This window comes from Lactuca virosa, chromosome 6, assembly GCF_052849685.1.
Source record: "Lactuca virosa cultivar CGN04683 chromosome 6, Lactuca_virosa_CGN04683_v6, whole genome shotgun sequence".
Classification (NCBI taxonomy): Eukaryota; Viridiplantae; Streptophyta; class Magnoliopsida; order Asterales; family Asteraceae; genus Lactuca; species Lactuca virosa.
This window is the reverse complement of record NC_136431.1, coordinates 80,638,893-80,658,247: the sequence shown is the minus strand read 5'-3', so window position 1 is coordinate 80,658,247 and position 19,355 is coordinate 80,638,893. Positions and strand designations below refer to the sequence as shown.

The 19,355-nt window shown below is 35.9% G+C and overlaps 1 protein-coding gene and 1 long non-coding RNA gene across 5 annotated transcripts; both read right to left on the bottom strand.

The window, feature by feature from the left end:
* Nucleotides 1–4,603: 4,603 nt before the first annotated feature.
* On the bottom strand, nucleotides 4,604–7,889 carry LOC145122610 (uncharacterized). 3 transcript variants are annotated; one of them, XR_013714662.1, is made up of 8 exons: nucleotides 7,655–7,889; nucleotides 7,477–7,569; nucleotides 7,195–7,291; nucleotides 6,641–6,732; nucleotides 6,256–6,391; nucleotides 5,902–6,066; nucleotides 5,737–5,802; nucleotides 4,604–4,971 (listed from the first exon to the last, which is right to left on the bottom strand). It is a non-coding gene; the product is annotated as an uncharacterized LOC145122610 (long non-coding RNA). The 3 variants fall into 3 exon arrangements; XR_013714661.1 differs by lacking the exon at nucleotides 6,256–6,391 and having other exon boundaries at nucleotides 7,655–7,887; XR_013714663.1 differs by lacking the exon at nucleotides 6,256–6,391 and having other exon boundaries at nucleotides 4,604–4,956; nucleotides 7,655–7,887.
* A 5,949-nt stretch (nucleotides 7,890–13,838) lies between these two features.
* Nucleotides 13,839–17,889, bottom strand: LOC145120999 (receptor-like protein EIX2). Of its 2 annotated transcripts, XM_079056784.1 has the most exons (3): nucleotides 17,464–17,889; nucleotides 17,204–17,397; nucleotides 13,839–17,104 (listed from the first exon to the last, which is right to left on the bottom strand). In XM_079056784.1, the coding sequence occupies exon 3, from the start codon at nucleotides 16,607–16,609 to the stop codon at nucleotides 13,961–13,963; it is 2,649 nt and encodes an 882-aa protein (XP_078912910.1). In that variant the 5' UTR covers nucleotides 16,610–17,104; nucleotides 17,204–17,397; nucleotides 17,464–17,889; the 3' UTR covers nucleotides 13,839–13,960. The 2 variants fall into 2 exon arrangements, with proteins under 2 accessions (XP_078912910.1, XP_078912911.1); XM_079056785.1 differs by having other exon boundaries at nucleotides 17,204–17,889.
* Nucleotides 17,890–19,355: the final 1,466 nt, after the last annotated feature.

The window sequence follows — 19,355 nt, the reverse complement described above, 5'->3', positions numbered from 1 at the left end:
TCGCTGAAAGTTCAGTTCGTTTACAACCTTACTCGTTGCGCACGAACATCATATGGTGTGTGTTACTGTGGAAGAAATGCAGTCACAAAGACATTGTGCGCATTAGGAAATCCAACTCAAAGGTTTCGGGATATCCAACAATGGCCCAGATTACAATTTTATCGGATGGTTAACTCCATGAACACCCTACAAGCTGAACTGTGGAAGATGAACTTTAAAGTGATGTTTGGAGGATTTCGGGTATTATGTATATATGATTTTGTGATTGTCATTGTTGCATGACTTGCGATTCTATAATAATCATCATTCTTCTAGCTTTATAATCATCTATTTGGATTCCACATACAAGGATTAAAAAAACTGCTTTCAAGTCTTCTGTCACAATTCGAAAATTTTAGAGCCAACAATATCTAAACCCTAACTTAGTACAAGTGAAACCTCATTGCAATCCTTATTGCATTATATCCTCTATTTCCTTAAGGGTATGTTTATAAGCTAGTAACTACGTATGGGCTTAAATCTAAGTTGATTTAAGCTAATATATGTTGATATAAGTCAAGGTATGAAAGTTTAAAACACAAAATACCCCACCACAATGGAGTTTACGGCCCTAGACTTCTAGAACATGGAGTTTACGGCCTAAGTATAAAGTATCAAAGGTGTTTACGGTCCAATAAAGTGAACCAAAGGTGCTCACGGTGCAAAGATCCAAGGATCTTTTAGTTCACGACCTTAAAGCTTAAAGATCATAAGAGTTCACGGCCTAAAGGGATAAAGATCAAGGTGTTCACGGTTGGAATTAAAAGAACAAATGGTGTTCACGACCAAGAGGTGACCGTGAACACAAACCAAAGCTCTTATTTGGGCGTAAACACTCCTGAATATCTTCAATTCTTATCCAATTTAGCTTCCCAATGAGTTTAGATCCGTAAACCTCACATTCACCGCCTCATGAGTTCCTTCATATTTAAGTTACTTCCATATTTAAAGTGAAAATGATTTCATTTGCACATTCAAAAAACGTAAACACCTTCATTCTCTCTCAAATTTGCAAACCTTATTCGTTTCATATGCTCTCAAGTATCAAAGTATTCACCCAGTAAACCTTCAAACTTCGTAAGAAAACTCAAGTCATTTCCCAGGAAATTCTTCACTGTAAGTAAGTATTAATTCATATTACCTAGTGCTTATGAAAACACTTGTGTTGTTAAGATCAAATTATTCATACACTATTGTGTGTTTAAAACCATTAGGAACACGACATCCTTCCCGTAATCTAGCCCGAAGGTCACCGTTTCTATTCCGTATTCAAAACTGTTACCACACATAAGGTGAGTGCATACCCCCATATTTTTCCAATCTTTTTCAATGTTTTTAGGGGGGTGGGGGGGGGGGAATACAAGTATAACACAAGAAATATTGTGTTTTAAAATATATTTACTTATTATGTTTTCCTTACCATTAATATGTATTTAAACGTGAAACTTGTTAAAACATAGAAATAAACTTATAAACTATAATAGGTATAGTTTATGGATGATATGAACTATTTTACAAAGTCTAGGTTAAAACATGAAAATAAACTTATAAACTATAATAAGTATAGTTTATGGAACAAACAGATCTTTTTACAAAATTACCTGTTATTTATAAAAAAGTTTTCACAATATTACTTGTAAAGTCGTTGATCTAGTTTGTTAGACACGTCTTCGTGTACTTACATAAGTACCAGTGGAAGTCTAACCTTATGAACCAAAGTATCCTGGAGGGAGAGTGTGAGTTTGTGTATAGATCTATATGGGACCGACAATCCCTTACCTCGCTGGACTGGCAGGTCTATGGGTGACAAACATCATAAACGATATCGACGTCCGATTCACGTCATATCAATTAGTATGGTCATAAGAATTCATAAGGACAAAACAAAGATATATTTACGTAGTAATATACTTTTTCTTAAACAATCTCAAGGGATCTTAACTATGTGATTACTCAGTATATACAATAGGGTTTGATAAAATTGAAGTCCGGTAGACAGTGGAATGTGTGACTTCCGCCTTACTTCCTGTTCCTTGTTTGGTTGTGGGCTTAGGGCAGATTCACCCATTCAACTGTCTGTTCGATCTCGGTTATATACAACTCGTATGTATTAAGTAATCATAGGAGGGTAGTATCGTCGCATCAGGTTTTCAGGGAAAACAAATCTTCAGCTAGTTGAACTTATAAACAAAACTAGATATCATTAAAATAAGTATAGTAATTATACTTGTGCTTTTCGGTCTTGGAACGATCAAGACTACAAATCGGTTTTTATAGAAAATATAGGACTTTCTATGATAAATATCGTTATTTTAAAGGTAAACAGTTTTCGATTTAACTTTCTGAAAACAATAACAATTATTATTGAAAACAATGTTTTACAATAGAGTAGTGGAGCTAGGAACATATTTACAAAAGGTTCAACACTTATTACAAACTAGTATAACATAAAGGACCTTTAATGGTTAATTCTATAATTCCTTAGTTTATACATCAGAGTTATATATAAATAATATCCGATAGGCAGTGGAATGTGTGACTTCCGCCTTACTTCCTGTTCCTTGTTTGATTGTGGGCTTAGGGCAGATTCACACATTCAACTGTCCGTTTGATATTAGGTTATATATAGTTAGTATAAACTAAGTGATTGAAGAAGGAACTATTGTGGTTACCATTTTACCAAGAAAATATAGGATTTTATGAAGGAAACACATTCATCATATCTAAAAGAATCATTAATATTAATTCTGTGATTACTTGGTGAATAAGCTAGAGTTATATATAATGAAGATCCAGTAGACAGTGAAATGTGTGACTTCCGCCTTACTTCCTGTTCCTTGTTTGGTTGTGGGCTTAGGGCAAATCCACACATTCAACTGTCTATTCGATCTGTATTATATATAATTTGTATTCACTAAATGATCGCAAAAGGAATGGTTATGGTCATATTACTCATTAAGAAAATATAGGATTTTCTGGAGGAACAGACGAACTTTTCCAAAGAACAAAGAGTATACTTTTTATAACAAAAATACTTATGAACTCACCAACTTTAATGTCGACACTTTTTCAAACCACTTGTATTCTCAGAAACGTTAGTAGACAGGTACCCTCTCAGGTGTTGCGAAGACGGAGCTTAGTAGCATTACGTCTTATCTTTTGCTATAGTTTTAATGTAAATCATGCAATGTTTTGAACACAATGTAAACTTTATATTATTAATACGATGGTTGTTGCTTGATTACTATTATACAATTGTTGTGAAACTGTACATGACGTCCTCCGCCCCGAACGTTTCCGCCGTTCTGGTTTGGGGGTGTGACATCTTCTACTAGGTTTAGATGTATGATGACATCAACAAGAGTTGGATTTACAGTAAGTAAAATGATTAGTCCTCATTTTTATTAATTTACAATTCTACGATTCTAACCATCGTTTGACTTGTTACGTGACAGATGATGTTGCAAAGGTAGTACAAAGGTTTATTAATGACAAAATATCTTGACAAGATTTAAAATACTTACTTTATATAAAACTTATAGGTCCGATGGGGGAATCCATATCACAGTGTCACTTATGGAGAAACAACAATTTACTGATCTAATAGCATGATTCTAAGAAAGCTAGAAAAACTAACTTAATGATTTTCTAATAAATGCTAAGAGTAATTTACAATTTTTGATCCTTGAATATAGCTGATTTTTTCAATTTTGGTCCTAAAAAATTTCTCTTACAATTTTGGTTATTATTTGAGGTTTTTGTAAATGTTTTTTTTGTCCTTGATCCAAGTAAAATGTTTTTTTTTTTTTTTTTTTTTTGTTCCCAGTCGATTATGAATGATAAGAATATTAAGACAATAACAGGAAAAATGGAGGATAGACAAGAAGGGAGGATGAACTTTTAATCAAATTGTATAAACAAGAAAACTTAAAGAAGTTCTTGTGGTCTAAGCCACAAGGCTGATTACAATCCCTAATGATCTTTTTAGGACACAATTATGCTCCACTAAATAATGGTTATTGATCTGTATACAACTATTTTTGTCATACATAACAATTTATACTTTAGAAATTATATTTTAGAAGGTTGTACAATATATAAATTATACAATCTTTTGAAAACATAAATTGTTGTGTACGGATCGCTGTCCCTATATAATATTCCTCTAACAAAATAACTAACTCATGGCATCATTCCCCTACATGCGGCTTGAGCCTCTTCTAATAGACTTTCCACATTCTAAGCTTGGTGGGCTGTTCAAGGAAGGGATTGGGCTGAGAATCTTTAGCTGATCTTCTTTATTTTGGTCCCAAAAATATACTTATTTTACTTAGAAGTTAGAACATATAGCAACAATGTTACAAAAACCTCAAACATTAACCAAATTGCAAGAGACACATTTTGTGACCGATACTGAAAAAATAAGCTATAGTCAAGTGACCAAAAATGTGAGTTGCTCATAATCTTTTGTTTCTTTTCTTCATTCAGGTATTAAGATAGATGATTCAGTTGAGAGCTGCAGAGGTGTTTAATGGTGTACAAGAGGAACAGGTTTGGCCACGTGTTGTGTGAAAGGCAAAATGGGTTGTTCTGTATTAATACTAGTGAAATCTGAAGGCCGTGTTAATCACGGCTCACAAAAATTTCTAATGTCAAACATTGGTATAGAAAGGTGCTATAATACATAAACCACTATTGATAGTATATTGCCATAATAGAAAGAATTGAAAGTAAGATTATTATAATCTACGAAAATAACTAAAATGGCATACTAAAAAAATGAAAGTATAATCTCATAACAGAAACAAGATGGCATGGCTAAGCTCAACAATCACACCCATTTGGTTCTCGTATTCCATTATACTCCATGACATCATCATGTAAACTCCATCGTAATACAAGATTTCACATTATCCCCTGCATGATAATATCCTAACAGATCAAATTAAAAAAGTTATTAAGTAAGGATGGTATCAAATAGTATCATTTTAATGTGTTTAAATTCTTTTGTTGCAATGGATTTGGAGTCATCCAAAAGGATAGATCAAAAAAATTAGCATTTAACTCGAGCTATATCATGTTGCACTTACAGAGAAAAACATACAGCGATAAGCCTTAGAAACAATTAAAATTTCACAGAAGTAAAGAACATGGCTGAATAAATGTATCATACGTATGTAACTACACTAATTGTACGATTAAATAAAAAGTAAAGGATAAATCAGAGTTCTAGAATCAAAGCATAGTATCATTTTAGTATATTTCATAAGCTTATACCTTCAAAAATGGTTCTTGTTTTCAGGTAGGGGCACCCTCACAGAAAAAACATTAAAAACTTTGGAAAATTGAAATTATTTCAAATGTAATCCGACTGTAAAACCCCTAAACCTATTTTTTCTAGGGTATGTTGCTAATAAAAAAAAGTTTGATAACAGTGATTTCTCAATTTACTATATCATCCCTATGCTATATTGTCTAGATTCAAGGTTTAAGTTTACTCAATACTCAATAGGATACCAAACTTAAACCATCTTGTGGAATTCTTGTTATTAGTAATAGCAAGGCATTTTAGTAATAGAAACTTGACTAACAGTGATTTAGAATCAGTAGCAGAGAGACATCTACAATCTAATATCCCATTTTTTATTCAACCCACATTGTCTTGATTCAATGTAAATCAAAAACTTATTTCCTAACCTGCCTTCATGGATCAAATGGAAAACCAGCGTCTCTGGTTACTTCAACAACAACAATTCCAGCCAACTAAATCAAGGTCAAATGATTATCAAGGCCATTGTTTTTCTAAAATTCCAACATGGAAACACAAAGATTGAGCTCCAATAAACATAGGGAACTATGTACCTTCTAGATTCCTCCTCGTAGCACCTGGTCTGGAGTTGTACATAATATGTAGAGACCTGAGAGAGAGAGAGAGAGTGCGAGTGATGTGAAAAACATGTAAACAAGCTGCGTTCTTCACCAACTCCTCTGCCGGCCAATCTCTGTCATCACCATGTCGTCAATTCCCTTGTAAATATAAGGGCAGACGGTCAGTTACTCACGGTGGTTCATTCACTCCAAAAAAGAACAAGTTTAAGCTTATAATTGCCAAAAGAAAGTCTATCTTTTTCCTATTACAGACATTAAGAATAAACAATTTCTTTCAAAGTTAATTGTAAATGACCTTGTAAACATAAAGGTAAAATCGTCATTTACCTTTTAAATTGAATTTGATAGAAATTCATAGTTTCACCTGATTTAGTGTCTAAATTATGTTACAGTTAATCAATTCTCACACTTATTGAAATGACGATGCTAGAGCCAAAACCATAGAGCCTAATGATAATGGTACCTGTGAAAAAAGTTCAAACCCCCTTGATTGTTAACACATAAAACATTAGTAAAGTCAATGACTTGAAACCCAATAGAAAAAATCAAACTCATCATATAAAATCAACAATTGTTAAAAATTGTTAACTCTAAGTAGAAATTAATATAGAATTCGCTTACAACCCAAACAAGGAATGACGATTGTTTATGAAGAAAAAAACAAGTCAAATTGAAGCAAAACAAATTAGAAAAAGAAAAAGAAGAAAAAAACCTTGATATTGGCATTTTCTTAGAAGTCCATCTGGTAATTTGAAGCAAGTTAGATCATCAGCAACAGCAAGAACTCTCATCCCAATGTGAAACCTGTCAATTTCATTACCAACAACCATTAGAATGATTGCTGAGAATTAGTTTAAACAAATTAAACAAAACAAAAGAACAATTATACAAACAGAATACATGAAATTCATAGATAATAACACAGTCAAACCAAAACCCAACCTGAAAATCCGATCAGTACCAAAAGGTTATATCTGTATGCTATATGTAAAAAAATACATCAAATCAAACTGACAATCAACAATAACAACTATATTAAAGTTAACAAATTAAATCGTAAACAACAAACAGTACCCAAATTAGAGATGAAGTACGATTTTAGTTAATTTAACGCTAAACCCGGTATGAAGGAACATAGAATTATATGACAGATAGAGATAGATGTGTTCTTTGAAATTTGGAAAGAGGACATTAGGGTTCAAGGCAACTATAACACAATCGACCAGTAAGCCCATTTGAAATTCTGATATAGAGTTCAAAACTTACCAAACAACTGAAGCAGGGTCAAACAGGATAGAAAACATAACCAATGATCATGAAGAACCGTGTCGATCCTCAGAGAACTCGATCTATATATGATGACCTATCCACGATAAATAAAATACTATAAAGGATTGATAACCAGAGCAAAAAGATAAGGAATTCTTAATTTGATATTTTCGGTAGACTATGATTTTCGAATCTTACGAGCAAAAGGAAAGAATATTGCAAATAATAAACGAATCAAGAAAGTACATCTCGATGGAAACTTAAAAGAAAGATAGAAACCTAATCGTCATTATTCCAGCTATTCCAAGCCATTACTGAAACCAGGCAGATGAATGAGGTTGATGTTGGTCCCGTTTAAGTTACATCCGATTCCTGGATTTTATAGGCATAAAACATCAATGAAACATCAAAATACACAGGTAAATAAAGCAATAATAACATAAAAAATTAACCCTACCATCGCTAAAGTCGTCCTTCTTCAACACAAATAGTGTGGTGTGGTGGTGCGGGTGATAATGGCCGATGATTATGGCGGTGGTCTGTATGTGTGGTAGTGGCGGTGACCTTAAGGGTTGTTTTGAGAGAGAAAGAAGAAGTCGAAGAGAGTGTGGAATATTTGGAGAAGTATGCAAGAAGAAAGGGAAACGGTGAGACCGGGAGACCGTATCGGGGAAATCGAGAAAGTGGAGTACAGATGTCCATCCAAACGTCTTCATCATTAATGAGTTATGACTCGGCTTTGAAAATAAAAAAATCAAGAAAGTGGAAAAAAATATAAAATGAGAAAAAAAAAGTCAAAAGAAAATAAACGAAGAAGCAGATCACCTTTGCTGCAAATTCAGCAAAATTCAACAAAAATCGGACAAAAATAATTGCTTAATTGACAAGCCTTGTTGGGCTAGTGAAGCCATAAATGATAAAGTTCAAGGGCCAATATTGTAACTTTACAATTAATTGGTACGTAGCATCAAAGTCAAGAATATGTATGTGATGCATTAAATGCATAAGACACACAAGTCATAATTTGCAGCAATTAATGTGTGAAGACTTGGAGTACTTTCTAATGAAAAGTGTGCTACTATTGGAAACTTGTACGTAAGTCAAGAATATACAGTAGGTATGTGATGCATTAAATGCATGAGACACACAAGTCAAAATTTGCAGCAACATATACGTATATGTGTGTGTGAATTAAAGAAGAAGGTTACGGCTCAATGATTATAAATATTCATTTTCTCTTCATTTGTTAGATACACAATAACCATAACATCATAGAGAGTAGATACACAGATAAATTAGTGAGGTATTAATTTTTGTGCAGAGCCTTAATTTTTGGCAGCCAAAAATTACGAGTGATATCTTACAGTCAGTGATCAGATTACAAGTGCAGATTTTAGCCTTGTATGATTATAATTTTCTTTGATGTTAAATAAAATCTTCTCTCTCTCGTTCGCCCATGGATGTAGGTCAGATTAGACCGAACCACGTTAAATATCGTGTTCAATTTCGTTTGCAATTTTTTTTCAGTAGTTTTATTTCGCGAGTGTTACCGAAATCGTTAATCGTTTTGTTCGAAGTGCTTAACTTGTTTGGTATATTCCCAACAAACTGGTATCAGAGCTATGGCTGAAGATGGGAAAGTTAATATCGAAAAATTTGATGGTCAAGATTTCGGTTTCTGGAAAATGCAAATCGAAGATTATCTCTACCAGAAGAAGTTACACCAACCTTTGTCCAAAGACAAACCAGAAGCAATGACGCAGGAGGAGTGGGACTTATTAGATCGGCAGGCACTCGGAGTGATAAGGTTGTCATTGGCAAAGAATGTAGCTTACAATATTGTCAATGTGAAGACAACCTACAATCTGATAAATGCGCTGTCTAATATGTACGAAAAACCTTCGGCGGCAAATAAGGTTTTCTTGATTCGGCAGCTTGTAAATCTGAAGATGAAGGAGGGTAGCTCAGTGACAGACCACGTGAACAAATTCAACTCAATAATATCAAGATTGATATCTGTTGATATTGGATTTGAAGATGAAGTCATGGCGTTGCTACTATTATCATCGTTTCCCGATAGTTGGTCTGGCACAGTGACGGCCGTTAGCAGTTCAGCCGGAGGTGCCAAGCTATCATTCGAAGGTATTCGCGATTTAATCCTTGGTGAGGATGTGCGCAGAAGGAGTGTCGGAGAAGCTTCCAGTAGTCTTCTAACTACTGAAGGCAGAGGAAGAAAGACCAATAGAGGAGGTGGTGGTAGAGGAAGATCGAAGTCAAGAAAGAGAGGTCAGTCGAAGAACATGAAAGATATTACTTGTTGGAACTGTAATGAGAAAGGTCATTTCAGAAATCAGTGCCCAAAGCCTTCGACAGACAAAGGCAAGAAGGAAGTAAATATGGCAGCAGATTCTGAAGATGATGCACTCATTTGTTGTGTCGAAAACTCAACTGAATCCTGGATCATGGATTCTGGTGCGTCGTTTCATGCTAGTCATTCCAGAGAAGTAATGCATAATTTCAAGCAGTATAAAGGGAAAGTCAGATTAGTAGATAACAAGAGCCTGAATATTACTGGAGTTGGGGATGTGGTCCTCAAGACAACCTTGGGTACGAAGTGGACTTTGAAGAATGTCAAGTTCATTCCAGACTTAAAGAGGATGTTAATATATGTGGGGCAGCTTGATGATGAAGGTCACCATGTTACATTCAGTGATCATCAGTGGAAAGTGACAAAGGGAAACTTAGTTGTTGCTAAAGGTCAGAAGCGGGGTACACTATATATGGTGGAAGTTTCTGATGCTGAAGTACATGCTGTTGAAGAAGTTGGGATATCCACTCTATGGCACCAAAGACTTGGACATATGAGTGAGAAAGGAATGAAGATGCTAGCATCCAAAGGAAGAATACCAGATCTGAAGACTGTGACAGTTGACTTCTGTGAGCCATGTATTCTGGGTAAACAGAAGAATGTTACTTTCACAAAGATAGGTCATCCGCCCAAGTCCATGGAGTTGGAGTTAGTTCATTCAGATGTTTATGGTCCCACTTCAGTTTCTTCAGTGGGAGGGTCTCGATATTACGTTACTTTCATTGACGACTGCACAAGGAAAGTTTGGGTTTATTTCTTGAAGCATAAGTCTGAAGTTTTCAGCACATTCAAGAAATGGAAAGCTATTGTAGAGAATGAAACAAACTTGAAAATCAAGTGTTTCAGATCAGACAATGGGGGCGAATACAGTAGCAAAGAATTTGTTGATTATTGTGCTGGCCAAGGAATCAGAATGCAGAAGACGGTTCCGGAGACACCTCAGCAAAATGGAGTAGCAGAGAGGATGAACCGCACATTGAACGAGAGGGCTAAAAGCATGAGACTACATGCAGGTTTACCCAAGATGTTCTGGGCAGATTCGGTCAACACAGCTGCATATTTAATCAACAGAGGACCCTTAGTGCCCATAGGGTTCAAGATTCCAGAAGAGGAATGGCAAGGTCGCGAGATTTCACTCAAACACTTGAAGGTATTTGGTTGTGTCTCGTATGTTAAAGTTAAAGACTCGGAGAGAAACAAGCTAGAGGCAAAGGCAAGGAAGTGTACCTTTATAGGTTACGGGTTGGATGACATGGGGTACCGCTTCTGGGATAATGAGAATAAGAAGGTTATCAGAAGTCGGGATGTGGTGTTCAACGAGAATGCTCTATACAATGATGAACTTGCAAAAAGCCCCAATGGTGACAAGCAACCAGAAAAGAAGGATCAAGTTGAGTTAGAAGAAATCTCAGATGATGGTGTTGTAAAACCTATTAGTACTCCAGAGATAGGTGAAAGTTCAGGAAGCAGTGGGAGCTCCGATGTATCTGGAGATAGTGGGAGCACAGTAGATAGTAGTTTAGAGGATGAGGTTACAGATGATGCAGAAACCGAAACTCCTATTATCCGTAGATCCACTAGAATGCGAAGACCTCCAGTCAGGTATTCTCCTTCAGCTAATTACTTGTTGTTGACTGAGAATGGTGAACCTGAGTCTTATCTAGAGGCCTTAAGGATGAAAGATTCCATACAGTGGAAGAAAGCTATGGAAGACGAGTTGAGCTCACTTGATAAGAACCATACTTGGTCCTTGGTCAAGCTCCCGACAGGGAAGAAAGCACTGCAGAACAAATGGGTGTTTCGGGTCAAAGATGAGACTGATGGCACCAAACGATACAATGCAAGGCTGGTGGTCAAAGGGTTTCAACAAAAGAGAGGAGTTGATTACAATGAGATATTTTCTCCAGTTGTAAAGATGACTACAATCAGAATGGTCTTGGGTATTGTAGCCTCTGAAGATCTCCATCTAGAGCAGCTAGATGTGAAGACATCTTTTCTCCATGGTGACCTGAAAGAAGACATCTACATGACACAACCAGAGGGTTTTCCCACAGTTGGTAAGGAAAATTTGGTGTGCAAACTGAAAAAAAGTCTGTATGGATTGAAGCAAGCTCCAAGACAGTGGTACTTGAAGTTTGATAGCTTCATGCAAAGGAGTGGGTACAATAGATGTGAAATGGATCACTGTTGTTACTTGAAGAAATTCAACTCCTCATACATCATCCTTTTATTGTATGTTGATAACATGTTGATCGTTGGGTCCGACATGCAGGAGATCAACAAGCTTAAGAAGCAGTTGTCCAGAGAGTTTGAGATGAAGGACCTAGGGGCTGCTAAGCAGATATTGGGCATGACCATAGCCAAAAATAGAGTTATCGGTACACTAAAACTTTCACAAGCTAAGTACATCAAGAAAGTTTTAGAAAAGTTCAGCATGGCAGATGCTAAAGCGAGAAGTACACCTTTGGGAAGTCAGTTGAGACTCTCAAAGAAGCAATCCCCAAAGACGGAAGAAGACAGGGAACAGATGACTAAAGTTCCCTACGCATCTGCATTTGGTAGCTTGATGTATGCTATGGTATGCACCAGACCAGACATTGCTCATGCAGTGGGAGTTGTGAGCAGGTTCATGTCAAATCCAGGAAAAGAGCATTGGGAGGGAGTAAAGTGGTTGTTACGCTACTTGAAAGGAACATCTGAGGTTGCCTTATGTTTCAGAAGAAAGGGTGTGATCTTAGAAGGGTTCGCCGATGCTGATTTGGGTGGATGTGTGGATTCAAGAAAGAGCACAACAGGTTATATGTTCACGATTGGAGGTACATCAATCAGTTGGATGTCCAGGTTACAAAAGAGTGTTGCTCTCTCAACCACAGAAGCAGAGTATATGGCCATTGCAGAAGCAGCCAAAGAGCTTATATGGTTGAAGAACTTTCTATCAGAACTTGGAATGCATCAGGAGGATTGTGTATTGCATTGTGACAACCAGAGTGCAGTTTACTTGGCAAAGAATCCAGTGTTTCATAGTAGAACGAAACACATTCAGATGAGGTACCATTTTATTCGAGAATTAATTAATGATGGAACTCTAAATCTGAAGAAAATCCTTGGAACGAAGAATCCAGCAGATATGTTCACCAAGGTGGTTACCACTGAAAAGTTGAAGCTTTGTATGGCTTCAACTGGCATTTCAGAAGTTTGAGAAAAGGCATGGCAGAAAACGAGAGAGAGATAGAGAGAGAGATGGAGAGAGATTACGGAATGTTGCAAAGTTTTTTGAATGGCAGAGAAATAATATGTCATTTAAGTCTCCAAGTGGGAGATTGTTGGGCTAGTGAAGCCATAAATGACAAAGTTCAAGGGTCAATATTGTAACTTTACAATTAATTGGTACGTAGCTTCAAAGTCAAGAATATGCATGTGATGCATTAAATGCATAAGACACACAAGTCATAATTTGCAGCAATTAATGTGTGAAGACTTGGAGTACTTTCTAATGAAAAGTGTGTTACTGGGGAAATTGGAAACTGGTACGTAAGTCAAGAATATGCAGTAGGCATGTGATGCATTAAATGCATGAGACACACAAGTCAAAATTTGCAGCAACATATACGTATATGTGTGTGTGTGTGAATTGAAGAAGAAGGTTACGACTCAATGACTATAAATATTCATTTTCTCTTCATTTGTTAGATACACAATAACCATAACATCATAGAGAGTAGATACACAGATAAATTAGTGAGGTATTAATTTTTGTGCAGAGCCTTAATTTTTGGCAGCCAAAAATTACGAGTGATATCTTACAGTCAGTGATCAGATTACAAGTGCAGATTTTAGCCTTGTATGATTGTAATTTTCTTTGATGTTAAATAAAATCATCTCTCTCTCTCGTTCGCCCGTGGATGTAGGTCAGATTAGACCGAACCACGTTAAATATCGTGTTCAATTTCGTTTGCAATTTTTTTTTCAGTAGTTTTATTCCACGAGTGTTACCGAAATCGTTAATCGTTTTGTTCGAAGTGCTTAACTTGTTTGGTATATTCCCAACAAGCCTTCCACCTCATCCCACTTATCTTAACTCTAAGATAATAAGGCTAACTTATATATATATATATATATATATATATATATATATATATATATATATATATATATATATAAAAGATATAAAAGATTAATAATTAAATATTTTATCCTTTTTCAAATGCTTAAAATTATTGTTATAATATTTTAAAACACTACATTATATACCACTATACCAGGATATAAGAAGTCAAAAATAACTATTGGCCACCATAGTGTTAGTGGCAAATTTATTGATATTGGGAGATTAAAAACCACTCACAATTTACATTATATACTGGGAAATAAGAAGACAAAAAATACAAAATTAGATTACAAACTACGTATATATATAGCCTTTTGCAAATTTGCAATGACCACAACCATCTTCACACAAACCCATTCTTTGAAGCTCTCATAAAACTGAAAAAATGCATGTCTCCCACGACGGTTGAGAAGTAAAGCCCCACATGCTATCCAAAAGCCAGTAGCAAAACCCATGCCCCCACCAATATAAAACCATCCCCAGAGTTCATCATCACCCTCACTTTTACCATTACCAATGATGGGTGGTGATTCTGATTCTTCATCTCCTGGACATTTTTTTGTAAGGGGAGGCCCACATAGACGTGCGTTTCCATTGTATCTTGAAGGTGGAAAGGATTGGAGTTGAGTGCTGGTTGGGATCCTCCCAGATAATTTATTAAATGACAAGTCTAGGTCATTCAATAAACTCATCTGAGACATGCTTGATGGAATCCGCCCTGAGAAATTGTTTCTGGATAAATCCAAAGTCAAAAGCTTTTTCATCTCACCAATTTTCCGAGGAATCTCTCCGGATAGATTGTTCCTTGACAAGTTCAGGGCAACTAAGTCAGAAAGATTGGTAATTCCATATGGGATTTGTCCTATTAAATTGTTGCTCGACAGGTCAATGATCTTCAACAATTTCAGAGTGCTAAAGAATTCGCGTTCATCTCCTTGCCACTCAATCATTGCATGGTCAACATACGTCTCAAATGCAAATGAATTATCAGTTACATTTCTATAATACTGTACATCTTGTGAGAATCCTCCTTGTTGAACCATGCTGGTAAGATTACTCAAACATGAGGGGATGCTTCCATGGAGATTGTTCATTGACAGGTCTAGAGCTTGAAGATTACTTAACTGACATAACTGTAAAGGGATGGTTCCAAAGAGTTTGTTTGACCTTAGGATAAGAAGATTCAATCCTGATAAGTTTTCCCCAATCCAGACAGGCACATTACCAGAAAACTTGTTGGCCCCCAAATTCAACGAGATTAAACTCGTGCAATTTTTTAAAGACAAAGGCAATTCTCCAGAGAATTTGTTCTTGAATAAATACAACACCTTGAGTTGCGTCAAAGATCCGATAGAGGGAGGAAGACTTCCAAAGAGATTGTTGTGTCCGAGATTAAGAACAAGTACTTGTGTGAAATGCCACAAACAGTCAGGGAGTTGTCCGATGAATGAGTTGTGAGAGAGGTCAAGAAAGTATAAGAGCCCGTCAACAATTTGGCATATAAAAGAGATTCCTCCAGTGAATTTGTTTCTGGAAAGATTTAATGAAAACAAAGTGGAAGGAACATTTGGTATCGGACCATAAAAGTTGTTGGAACTCAAATCTATCGTTGCACGTTTGGCAAAATTTGATAATAAATCTGGTACTTTCCCACTAATGTTGTTGGAAGAGAGATTCAGATATATTAATTGAGAAGGCCACATGTCCCAAAACTCAAGAGGAATTGTGTCTGAAATTCCAGTATTGGAAAGATCAAGATAGGTAAGATTTTTGAGTGTCTGAATCCATTTGGGGAAGCCAGGCCCTAGCAGCTTGCAAGAGCTCAGATCAAGATACTTAACATAAGAGATGTTTGACAAGTGATATGTGGAAGGAACTGTAAGATAATTAAAAGAAAGGTCAATGTATTCAAGGCTGGGTAGTTCCCACAGTTTCTCACTTATACTTCCATTTAACTGATTACCAGATAGGAACAACTCTTGTAATGTATCCGATGTGCATCCAGAGAAGTTATTGAGAAAATCAGGAAATTTGACAGCAATAGAGTTGTTGTAGAAGTACAAAGTTTCCAGACTACAGAGGCCACCAAGATATTTGGGTATCCCATCTAACATGTTGCTAGAGAGATCAAGAGCACGGAGCTTATTGCTGGTTAACGGGCGCAACCAACGATACATGGATGAGTTGAGATTGTTGTTTCCAAGATGAAGGGACTCAATAGATGATGATGAAGAAGAAGAGTTGAGAAATGAAGAATATGGATACATGACCTGTGATAGCTCACATCCCCTTAAACGTAAAAATGAGAGTTTCTGGAGACTCAGAATTACATCTACCCAGTGATTTTGTTTGGCTAGGGAAATCCCATCCATTTGAAGATCCTCCAAATGATAGAGATGAGACAACCACTCGAGGTTTTCAACTCTACAGCTTCCAACATTTATAAGGTAAAGGTGTTGTAGGTTGGTGAGGTTTCCAAACTCTGGAGGAATGGTTCCATATAGAGAGTTGAAGGAAAGGTCAAGGTACCTCAATTCAGTCAGAGAACCAATTGAAGTGGGAATGTTTCCATGAAAAGAACTGTCGGAAAGATCAAGATGATTCAAGTAGGTTAAGTTAAGCAATGAATGGCTTATCTCACCTCCAAGATTAGAATGCTTGATATAAAGCTCTGTGACATGACCTGTTTGATTGTTGCAGGTGACTCCACTCCATTTACAGCAGTTATGTTTGTCAGCTGTCCATGAAGAGAGACGACCATCAGGGTCTTGAAGGGGAGCTTTGAAAAGAAGGAGGGCATCTCTCTCCTTATCCAAACACTTTTTCATATAAACACCTCCATTATCATCTCCTCCCACTGGTACTAATTGGCTGGTAGTTGTAGTCACAAGGAGTAGCAAGAGAATTGAGAACATTATAAAAACACAACGATTCATAATGTAAATTAAATACTTAATTGGTGATTTTTAGTTTGTATTGATGCCTGCATATATGAACTGCCCCCATGAGGCCAGGGTTTATATAGTCTCCACTGTCAAGTGTGAACATAAAGGATTCTATGTGGGTGGCTAGAATTAATGGTCTGCTTGTGTGGGGCATACAATATTCAATTTCCATGAAATTAGAACGAAGCTGTAAGAAAAATCAAAGATGAAGAATTGGAATTAGTTGCCACAAATTAGACGTCCAAAGACTTCCAAGTCTTGGAAATTTGTATTTATTATCTAGTGAAATCTCCGAAAAAGTCCCAAAATTTTGTCCCAGTTTATAATTTAGTCACAAATTAATTTTTGTAATCGAAAAAGGACAGGATATGGCTGATTTATTCACCCCCAACCCTTTTAACCTTTTCAGGTAACATCTATCTCTCTATCCGGTGAGCCATAATTGGATACTGGTAAGCTCTTCTTATCGGCAACCACCTAACCACGCTTCAAGAAGCCATGTACCCATAAATTAAAATCTTCTTTAATGCCCAGATCATAAAATTTTCAAAAGACATTAAAAAAGCAAAGATATAATACAACTACCTGGTAGCATTAGGAGGTGAAATAGAGTCAACAACAACCAAGGTGGGGATATTGACAGAAGAAGAACAACAACAAGACAAGAAGAAGAAAAAGGGAATACACAAAAGATTTGGTTTTGACACCAATCGGGCGCTTTTCATCGAGCAGTTATGTGCGTGATCAAACAATCCAAGAGAAATACATGAATGCACAACCTGAATCAAAGGGGAACAATCAGGAGAAATTTGGGAGTCCACTTTCTCTACTTTGATTTTTCTTACCTTGAATCCGTTAACAATCGTCTTGTTGATGATCATTCTGACAATTTTCTCCACTATCATAAATCTAGTTTTCCAGATTCCGACAATTGATGCAGAAATATTGTCCATTTTTCAGCCAATTCTACCTCTTGTAAGGTATATAGCTACATATTTCAGGTACATGTTTTCCTTCAATGGAGAGTTCACGTGTAAGAATGCCGCTAAACTGAGAATCCTCAACTGAAAACGTGGTCACGTTTGGCGTGGGGGTTTTCTCAGTAGGGAGGACCACCAATCTCCACCATGTGTTAACGAGTTTAAGTCTGACGATATGAGGAATTTTGAAGCTCCTTCCACCATCACTACCTGATAGAAAAAGGATCCGACGAAAGAAGTCTTGGAACGTAGAAATAGCAATCTAATTTTGACTTTCTTAGCCGGTATCGTGTCATTTTTCTTTAACAAAAATTAATTTGAGACTACATTATAAACTCATAAAAATTTTGGGATTTTTTCAGAGATTTCCCTATTATCTCCGATGGTTTCCCATATATTTTTTGGTACTCAAAAATATGTTATATAAAATCTATAAATCATAAAACAAACAAACTAATAACATCAAATGCAAACCGATCCAAGGAAATATTAATGATATTTTTCGGGTCTCTGTATAAAAGTTATGTCCAATAAAAATTACTCTTTATTTTAGAATTGTAAGTATTTCATGAATCTCATATTCCCCTCCATTATTAAAGAATTTATGTTTCTGCCCGGATAGAAAGCACACTTCACACCTCATCCTATCCTCAAAAGTATTTCATATCATAAACAGATTTATGAAATCAATTAGATAAGTTTCAGCAGAAACATATCTAATTTGTAATATCAATAAAAAGTAATCTTAACGTAAACATAAACCCAACATTCAATAGAAGGAAAAAACTAAAATCAAAAGAAACACCATTCAACCGAAAATAGAGAACAGAGCTCGGTACCTGTGATGGCCAAATAAATTGGCAAGTTTTGCTGACATGGAACCTTATGTGTCAACTTTTAGCTGATGTTGAAAAATTTGAACCCTCACCAACCAACAATCTACTTGGCATCCGAAAAATTTTGGGGCAAATTTGTACAAAAAAATGTTTGGGCCAAGTTCGTAATAAAAAAAACATGGGCCAAAATTGAAAAAAAAATGAAAGTTGGTAACATGTTGTACCGGGTACACGAGGTTATGGGGACTATTTCATAGTTGGTTACCTCTTGATTCAATAAAAGGCGTATGTTGGACATTTGAAGACAATCATGATAGTATATTTCCCAAAAAAAAAAAAGCAATGTACATATATAATTAAACCTTACTACTCATTATGATATGATAGATAATTTTCTTCTTACTTGTATTAAATGTATTAAAACTGAGCCATACTATGGTGAGGATAACCTCTACGTTGGCAATGGTAAATGTCTACCCATTCTTCACATTGGATCTTCCAAACTATACTCATCTAACAAATCCTTTTCACTTAATCATAATCTTCATGTTCCTAATATCAAACGCCACCTTCTATCTGTTCAAAAATTTTGCCTTGACAATCATGTTTACTTTGAATTTCACTCTACTTTTTTTTGTTATAAAGGACTCAGATACACCAATACCCTCCTCATAGGGCCAAGTGATGGTGGGCTCTACTCCATCCGTCTTCCTCAGATCCAGCCACTCCCAAAAGTTGCATTCTCTGCTGTTCGTGCTTCATCTCAGATTTGGCATCAGCGTCTTGGACATCCACATGCTCAACTTTTACAATTTATGTTATCTAAATATCATTTACCTTTATCAAATAAATGTTCTACTTCTGTTTGTGACTCACGTTTATTTGGAAAATCATCTAAGCTACATTTGCCATCTTCTTCTT

Excerpts from the sequence above, each read along its gene's own strand:
- LOC145120999 (XM_079056785.1), bottom strand. The coding sequence starts at position 16,609 with ATGAATCGTTGTGTTTTTATAATGTTCTCAATTCTCTTGCTACTCCTT.